General features: G+C 46.1%; 1 protein-coding gene across 2 annotated transcripts in view; it reads left to right on the top strand.

The window, feature by feature from the left end:
- Positions 1-9722, top strand: part of Thsd4 (thrombospondin type 1 domain containing 4) — a 560327-nt gene that overhangs the window by 20857 nt on the left and 529748 nt on the right. For both annotated transcript variants that reach the window (XM_029543546.1, XM_029543547.1), the window contains exon 2: positions 4897-5005. In XM_029543546.1, the coding sequence (XP_029399406.1) occupies positions 4977-5005 (29 nt within the window). In that variant the 5' untranslated portion in view covers positions 4897-4976. The remainder of the gene's footprint in view (positions 1-4896; positions 5006-9722) is intronic.

Raw genomic sequence — 9722 nt, 5'->3', positions numbered from 1 at the left:
CCTCTCCTCTCCTCTCCTCTCCTCTCCTCTCCTCCTCAAGCCCTGTGGCCTCCCAGGGTGTGGGGACTGTGACTGAACCACATCAGGTGACTTGCTCTGCCTTCCTGGCATCTTACTGGATCTGAGAGAAGGTGAGCTCTCCAATCTCTCAGGAGCATCCACTCTGACAAAAAACTGCATTGTTAGACCTTATGTTCAATGTCAAAGCTATAAATCATGAGCAAACTCCAGAAGGAGCCTCAGCCCCGAGGAGCCCTTGTTTACTCAGTGGCTCACACACTGTTGCCAGAAGTTTCTTCGGGGAACCTCCTTTTACCAGGCTCCCTTCATCCAGAGCTCACAATAGCTCTTTCTTGTCAGGCTCATCAGAACCAGCCCCATGCTGCCTTACAGGGTCTTAGATAACAGGCTTTACTGGGCTCCTCGTGTTTTATTCCACACAGCCACAGTTCTAATCCTTTACTGTGTCTACCTTTTCCAAGAAGGGACTTTGAACTTAGGCGTCTGTAAGCCACACTGAGGCATACCCTCCCTATCTGTGATAGATACTGGCATTTCTCCTCTAATTAACTTATTTTCCTGTTAATAAATACTGGTCATGACTCACAAAATTAATTTCATGATGTAAATGGGAGGTGGGGACACAGTTAGACAAGCAGAGCTGGTATAGTAGAAGACACCTCATGGAAGCCAGTGTGAACCCCAGGGAAGTGACGGAGCTCACAATTCTCCCACAGGAAGCTCCCAAACTGGATGTAGGGATAACTAATGACATCTGATGAGGAGCTGGGTGTAGCAGATTCCAGAACTTTGAAATCTGAGGCAGGAGGATCAGAAGTTCCAGGTCAGCCTGCATCATCACTTAGTAAGACTGTCTCAAAAATCCGAATCTAAATCCAAAACTAAGAAATTAATCAAAAGACACACTGAAGTCGTGTCTTCCTTTTTTTTTTTTTTAATTTTGAAGTTAATTTTTTTTTTTAACATTAGTCAAAATGTAATTGTGCATCCAGCTCCAGTAGGTTTGGCTACTTATTTATTTTTACTTATCAATGTGTTAGGCAACCACATAAAAATATACTCCAAATATAAGTTTTAAAGGGGTGAAGCAAAGATGAAAGAAGCTATGTTTTAAATGGCATGCAAGTGGATGCCTTCCTTCTGATGGGTAAATACCTTAGAGCGTAATACTCATGGAGGGAGATCGGAATGGTGCCATCAACAGTGACAAGTTGTGAAGCTGTGTCAGCCTGTGCAGAGTGTTTGCCTTGTGTGCGTGAGAGACTATGTTCAATCCCAGCACAAACTGGGCATGGTGTGGAAGATGATAAGTTCACGGCCCTAGGCCACTAGAGCCCTCTTTCTGGGTCCTTTACGCAGCACCCGGCCCTCTCCTGCATGCTTTGTCCCTTATATTTGTTACATACTGTAGATTGATTGAAGGTTTCCAGTCCTTGCCCTTGTGAGTTAATCTTGATACCTCCCCATCTCTTGCAACAGCACTGTGGAGGGGACCCAAACACATCTCTTGCTGAGTAAATAATTATTAGCCAGTGGTTATTAGGAACTTGGCAAAGCTTGCTCTGCCTACCAAGTTCAGTGCCTTGACTTGGTGCGTGCCTGCCCTGTATCCACCCGCAGAAGGCCATGCTGGGATTTGGAGAGTTTTTTTTTAACTGATCTGGTTTGCTGGCCTTCTTCCTGGTAGATCACAGTGGAACTTCTGGCCGACAGTCAAGACTGGAAGGGCCTTCAATACCTTGAGTAATTGCATGAGCTGCTGATGGGTAATTAGGAGTGATTACAGTTAGGAGGCTTTCTTTCCTGAACCCCAGGAGGGGTGGGTGCTAACTTAAAATCTGGGTTCTTTCCCCCTGTGCGTAAGCGTGTTCAGTTCTCATGACTGTCTGGGAAGAATGTGGAGAGCAAGTCTTTGAAAACTCTGCCTTTGTGAGAGAGAGGGTGGTCCACATTCCCCCTTCTACCCCCTGCCCCTTGTATTCTTGCTTCATGCATCTGACTTTCCTGTAAGGAGCAGTGGGAAGAGCAAGGGTTGGCCATCCTCTCTTCCTTCAAGTTCCATTCCGTTCCATCCAAGGCTCCCGACTTGGCCTTTCTGGTGCTATTTATACTTTGCTTCCAGACTACTGGCTTGCTTGCCAGTATTTAGAAATTCTATCTGGTAAGGACCCCAGAATAAAGTGATGTTTATAGGTGAGGGGTTTTACCTACTTAATTTTATGGTGATCACGTACTCTTAAGTGTCACTTATGCTTCTTGCCTGAGCACCCCCAGAGCCTTCCTTTAGTCAGTTCGTGTCTCTCTGCACCAGCCTCTGGCCAGGCATATGTCACATGTCTCCTCATTTAATCCCCATGACCACCTGTGACTGCCTTTGCTTTTGTCTCGTGCACACCAAGGTCATTTCAAGCTTACCAAGTAGCAGAGGACAGTCTTGAACCCTACCCCTGTCTCTATCTCCCAAGTGCTAAGATTATAGGCAGGCTCGCCCTGGTTAACATGGTGATGGGGTGGAGCTCAGGGCTTTGTGCGTGTTAGCTAAGTATTCTACCAGATGAACCACATCTGCAACCCTCACCTGCTGCATGTAATATATAAAAATGGCCCCCACGCTAGTGCTGGCTAATTTCTAGCATGGCAGTTTCCCCGCCACCATGGTCTCCATTCGGCTGCTGCCCAACCTGCTCGTCTCTTGCAGCAGGTCCTGCTCACATTCCCAGCCAACCAACCCCTATGGTTAGCTGTCACAAATCCCTGTAACCTGGTAAAGTCAAAACTTCCAGAGGCTTGTAATTTATCAGTCAGATTTATATGAGTAAATTCTCAACCCACAAAATGCCTGCACAAAGAACTCAAAATGCAATTGATATAAACACAAGCTATACACTTAGATGGGGCAAACACACCCTGGTTGTTATTTAGCCATCTATCTAAGAACTCTCCAATACTCATGGCTCCCAGGACTGTGTGGTTCTGGCTCCTCTTCCTCTCCTATAGGTTCCATCTTGACTCCTCTTCTCCATCCCCCTCCTCTGTCTCTCTGTCTCTCTGTCTCTCTTTCTGTCTCTCTCTGTACTGGTCTCTAAAACTCTCAGCCTGCCTTCCTTTTGCACTGCTCAATCACAGGCTCTAGCCTTATCTTGTACCTGCCCTTACCTGCATATAGCCAGCAATCCACACTCACCTGAGGTATGTTAGGCAGTTTTTGTGTGTTCATTTCTGTGCTGGGAGTTGAATCCAGGGTCCTATGCATGGTAAACAAGAACGCTAGCTCTGGGCCATAGTCTCAGCCCTAGGCAGTATTTTAAAGCAGTTTTATTGACATATAATATATTTTATCAGCAATTTAATGGTTTTTAGTCTACTCACAGTGTTGGGTAATTACTATATTACTTTTAGTAGACCCCAGGAACGAATGGTGTACTTTCCTACAAGTTCCTCCCTCCTCTCCTCCCCCAGCTCCCGGCAGCTCCTCATCTACTCTCTGTCTCCGTGTAGTTTTCTATTCTGAATACAACTTCTAAATGGAGTCATGTAATTCGTGTTCTTTTGTGTCGGGGATCTCTCATTTAGAATGCTCTTTTCCAGGTTCATCTGTACCATAGCGCATGTCAGGAATTCCATGCTTTGAATTGTTAGGCGGTACTTTTACCGTACTATACGTGTGGGAAACCAACATTCAGACACGCCAGATGACTTTCTCTGGTCAGGTAGCCAGACAGAAGCCACTGGATTTCCAGTGCAGTTGTGAACAAGTCTAGAAGCAACAACTAAAGGGAATAGAGGTCCTATTGTCATGGTTTGAGGGGATGTGGTTTACCATGATGTGGAGGGCATGATCCTGAGAGCAAGGTGTTCTTGGTCACAAGTTGTCTTAGCTGGGGTTTCTGTTGCTGTGAAGAGACACCGTGATCACACCAACTCTTATAAAAGATAACATTTCACTGGGACTAGTTAACAGTTTCTGACGTTTAGTCCATTATCATGGTAGGGAAAATGCAGCATCCAGGCAGACATGGTGCTGGAGAAGGAGCTGAGAGTTTTGTATCTTGATCTGTGGGCAGCAGGATTGAAAAAGATGCTGGGCCTAGGTCGAGCATATGAGACCTCAAGGCTCACCCCCAGAGTGACACACTCCTCCAACAAGGCCCCACCTCCTCAATAGCACTACTCCTTATGGGCCAAGCATTCAAACATGTAAGTCTGTGCGGCCATGCCTATTCACACCACCACAGGTGGTGCTTACAACCAGGACCTAGATAAAGATGAGTGCTGATGGCCATCTGGCTCTCTCTGTCTCCTTTTGCCCTCAGTCTGGGATCCTAGCTTCTGGGTGGTGCCACCCACATCCCGGATGGCTCTTCCTTCCTCAGTTAAACCTCTCTGGAAATGACTCCACAGACATAGTCAGAGGCGTGTGTATTCAAGGAGATTCTAAATACACTCAACTTGCCAATGAAGATTAGCTGTCACAGTCACACATTGTACTGAGAGTCCCAGAAGGCTGTCCCTTTCTGTTAATTCAGCGTCATCTTCCAGCTGAGAAATCCTGGTCACCATAACTGGAAAGTGTCATTTTTTTCTTTTAATAGCTTGTGTGTGTATGTGTCGAGCACACATAGGTGCACCTGCATGTATGCATGTGTTTGCCAGGGTGACATCAGAAGACAATTTGTGGGAGTTAGTTATCTCATTCCACCATGAGGGACCTGGGGATCGAAGTCAGCCTGTCATGTTTGGTGGCTGGTGTCTTTATCTGCAGAGCCGTGCTTTGGCCCTCTCTTATTTGTTTAATTCCAGGTCTTTCATCTGATTAGGCTCTAGATTTTTTTCTAAGCAAGTGATACTAAAGTTTAACCTCATTCATTTCTATAGGAGTTGAACACCACTTGAGCCTGTAGGAAACTGGGGAATACCTCTGAGGAACCTGTGCCTTAGCCTGGCCCTGCAGCATCATGGTTTCCTATCTCACAAGCTGTCTCAGGTGAGCAGAAAACCTCTTAAAAACAGTCATGGGGTGCAGTTCTGTGGTGTGCACTTGCCTAGCATGGTCAGACTCTGGGTTCAGTCTATACCATAGCAAACAAGCATATCCCCTTGGCTCAGCATGGTGTTTGTGTTTTACTATATGGTTCCTTGAAGTAATTGGCCTCTTGGCTGTGTGTATCATTAGTATTTGTTACAGTAGACCAGGTGTGCAGTTGTCTGCAGTTCAGAATGTCCTTCCTATTTATATATTGTATGTATATTACATATCTTATGTAATAGAATTACCTAAGGAACTTGAAAATTATCAAGGTTCTCTGTGACTACAGGTAACCTTGGTTATGACCCCCATAGAGTTTGACGTAACTTATCTGGTATCATTAATATCCTGCTTTCTTCTGCTCAAAACGTCCATGTCCTTCTACTTTAATTTAAAAACCTGATTCTTAGGTTACGTGTGTGCCGATGGAGAGCTGGGTAAGTACTACATTTTCACCTTGTACTTGAGAGAATCATCTCTCAGAGGTAATAGACGGTGGACATGGACTCGCAGTCTCTGTGGACTCGGAAAAGGGGCTCCAACCATTGGAAACACAATGCATGTCATTTTTAAACTTAAGAGAAGAAGATGGTAGGGAACTGGGGCTGTAGTTTACCTGCTCAGTTGGTAGTGTGCTGGACTCTCAGCATCGAATCATCTGGTCTGCATTGTACGTGGTGATAATCGGTGATAATCCCAGCATGCAGGAAGTAGTGGCATGAGAGTCAGAAACTGACTGTGTGACTAATTCAGGGCCAGCCTGGCCTAGCCAACTAATGGTATTTTAAAAATTATTTAATCAGGGTCAGTGAGATGGCTCAGTAGGTAAAAGCATTTGCCTTGTAAACCAGATGTAAGGTTGGCCAGAGAACTGACATCTGAAAGTTGTGCTCTGAACTTTATATCACACACACACACACACACACACACACACCACCCCCACACAAATAATAATTTAAATTTTATTTCATTAAAATCCTAGAGGTCTCAATATATAAAATAGACAACAGGATTTTATTGATAAAAATGAACCCTCTAGGAAAAGATTTGTAACATTTACACATTGTCAGATCAATGAATCTGTTGTTTTAAATGCCAGCGTTTGGAGTTGGAGTTGGGATTTCTAGTTGATTTTCACACATCTTCCCCACACTGAGTTTATTCAATGTTTGTTTTAGCTTCGTTGCCTTTTGAGCATCCTGAACATCCCAAGTAAGGTCTCGTAGTTGATAGTTCTGTGACGAGGTCACTCTGAGGTCTCGGGATGCTCTTTGCAATTAATTGATCGCCAATCTGGATGGAGGGGAGGAAGGAAGAGCGTGCTGTCTGAAGAGCTGCACCCTCGGGGTGTCTTAGCCTTGCTTCCTCTCTAACCATGCATTAGCTTCGGATGCCGGCAACTCATGCTGCGCATGCACGCGGTCTGTGATGTGTTATGATGTCAGCACATGCGATCGCCCAGCGAGGCTGCAGCATTTGCCAGGCAGATGCTTCGGGGCCCAGTATTTAATGGAGTGCAGTGGATGCGTGTGCTTTACTATGTTGTTGCTTATAAAATTTTACACGAGCAAGTCATGTGTGGGCTAGAAATCCAAAATCCCACCGGAACTACAAAACTTATTGTTGATGACAGGGTCACAGGTATGTCACATGCCAGCAAGAGAAGGCAGGAAAGTTTCATTCTCAACCTACGTAATATCCAGATATCAACAGAGCAGCCTAAATCAACATTTGGTGGCCTTAAAGCTTACCACTTAAATATGAAATTTGTCTTGAAACAGGGCCTTGTATATCCTAGGTTGGCCTTAAACTCTTTGTGAAACCAAGGATGACCTTTAAACTCCTGGTTTTCCTAATTCCACCTCCCAAGAGCTGGGATCGTATGTGTGTACCACCATGTAGGTCGGGTGCTAGGGGTTGAACCCATGACTTGATGTGTACTAGACAAACATTCTATCAGCTGAGCTGTCACCCTCAAATCATAGGCTATCTCTGAACATGCAGTGTGTGCCAGACTACTGGGAGGTCCCAAAGTACTGCTGCAGAGCTGCACATACGTGAGAACTGAAGGTAAGCCAGTTGGGTCAGGAGGCATCGTCTGCAGCTCGTCACGTGGCACTAGGGTAGAAAGAAGTAGAAGTTACATCCAGACCTTGAAAGGATGGAGAGAGCCAGTGGAGGATAAGAGGGGGAGTCCCTACCCAGCTAATAGCTGTAAGTGTACTGTCATCAACAAGGCTCTCCCAAGCACATGACCACCCAGGACACGTAGGCAGAGCATTTCAAGGGTAAAGTCCCGTTTGCTATATTTTCCTTATTTCCTGGAATCTGAATGGATGCCCCTTCTGTATTGATGGGCTAGGGTGGTAGTTGCCCCCCATGTGAGGGAGGCCTCACAGCAGGCTTGCCTCCTACCTCTGCGCTGGGCATGGATTCTAAGAAATTGCCTACGCCTCTGAACTTAGCCTGGTGGAGCAACTGGAAACTGCATGTGGCCTTGCTACGTGGCTGGTGGGACTGTGGAATTTTGGCAGGCCCTGTGTTGGGTCCTGTGGCAAAGATTGCCTTGACAGGTCTTCTTGGTAGGCAGTTCATCAAGGGTTCTGCTGCCAAGATGGCAGAAAGAAAATGTCAATTATGTGGGTGGGCAGGCAATTCTGTGGGACTTTAAAACTGGAGATTTCCATCAAATCCCTGTATCATAAGTCAGACATGAACTACCCGCTGAATATCTTTAAGTGTGTGTGTGTGTGTGTGTGTGTGTGTGTGTGTGNTGTGTGTGTGTGTGTGAGAGAGAGAGAGAGAGAGAGAGAGAGACAGAGAGACAGAGAGAGAGAGAGAGACAGAGAGACAGAGAGAGAGAGAGAGACAGAGAGAGAGACAGAGACAGAGACAGAGGAGAGAGGGAGGGAGATGTGGAGGTCAGAGGATAACTTCTGAGCATCAGCTCCCAGCTTCCACCGTGTGACCTTGGATGCTGCCCTGCTGGGCATGATGCGTCTACCCACCAAGCCATCTCCCTGGCCCAATTGTGCGCATGCTTTTCTCCAGGACCATGTAAATGCATTTTTTAATTTTACAGATGAAACAAATAACACCAATGCTACTGTGCTTTTTGTTGCAATGCTTTTCCAAATGTTGGGGTTGGGGGTGGGGGTGGGGGTGGGTTGGTTCCAATGCAGAGTGAGGTGCCTCTGACAGAGCTGGTAGGAGAGGAACAGGCACGTTTTCATATTTATCAAAGTGACCCAATGCGTGAAGACATCTGGGAAGAGTCGGAGGATTTTTCTACCTAGAGAGAAAGCAGGTTGCCGTTAACACGTGCTGCACAGAATCTGAGAGGGGGAAAAAAAATCAGGGGGATTCACAATTCCAACAGGCAGAGATTTAGTTGAAAAATCCTCCCCAGTCTTTGCCAAACCACAGAACAACAGAAAGTCAACTTCATCCACATTGAAAGAGACAGTGGAGAAGCCCTGGAGTTAACATAGACCCCTGCTCCGCTCAGAGCCTATAGTAATGCAGAGAATCATAGGTAAAGCCAGCATTGGGAGAGCCATGAAGATTGTAACCCTTGGATGAGCTGGTTAGCGGGTTCTTAAGTCCTGGATAAGCTCAGATGCACATGCGAGCTTTAGGATGAGTAAAATCCCTCAGATCAAAGGGCTGGAGGAAACCAGATTAAGCGAGATTTGTCTACATCTATTCCAAGACAGCAAGTGTGCTATATGACACAGAGGTGTCTGCATTTCTTAAGACTTCAAGTCACACGCCCTGTGTGTATATGTGCATTTGCCTGTGCTGTGTGGTATATGTGGTTGTGCATATCCACAAGCACATGCTTGTATGCATTCAGGTGTGCATGCATGTGTGGTGAATGTATGCAAGAACCAGAGGTCCAAGCCGGGCCTCTTCTAGTCTGCCGGTCCTCCATGCAGAGACACGGTATCTCTCTGAACCTGGAGATTCCCTAGACTGACAGACCAGACAAGCCTGAGACCAGCCTGAGAGATCCTCCAGTCTCCACCTCCCCAATCCTAGGATTACAAATGTCAGCCGCCATGCCCCAAGCCTCGGGATCTGAACTCAGGTCCTCGCGCTTGCTTAGCAGGTGCTTTACCCATCGGGCCATCTTGCTAGCCCTACCTTCTTTGTAGGCACCGCCACATCGGAGCGGCAGGTGCTCTTCGCCCACTTCCCAGAGTGCCTTAGCAGAGCCGACAAACTTCATGTTTCCAATAAAAACAAAGGAGGAAACAAAGGTACAGAATGCCAAGGAGGTGGTTACATTGGCAGGAAATAGAACTGATTTGGCCGTTTTTATTTTGAACGGTAGTTTTTGAAGAAATGCAGATGTAATTAGGGCCATTACAGCTAGATGGTGGATTTTATAGGTCTTACGGAGGAGAGGTCTGGATCATTTTAAGGATTTTACAGTCCATGGCCTTAGGTCAAGTGTCTGGTTTTAGTCTTTGAAAACATTAGTTTCTCTTTTCCTTGATATACACTCCAGTAAAGTATTATTACTTTAATGCCTGTCAGCCATTCCACTTAGAAATACGACCAAACGGGATTGAGGAAACGAGAGCGGGAAGGGTGGTTGCTCTCAGGGCTGCGGGGAAGGACCCCGAGGACGGATGTGAGGGGAGATGGGCTCAGAGAACTGTTTGCCTGT

The sequence above is a fragment of the Mus pahari genome, chromosome 10, assembly GCF_900095145.1.
Source record: "Mus pahari chromosome 10, PAHARI_EIJ_v1.1, whole genome shotgun sequence".
NCBI classification, from domain to species: domain Eukaryota; kingdom Metazoa; phylum Chordata; class Mammalia; order Rodentia; family Muridae; genus Mus; species Mus pahari.
The sequence above is the reverse complement of the archived record's forward strand: the minus strand, read 5'-3'. Positions and strand labels throughout refer to the sequence as shown.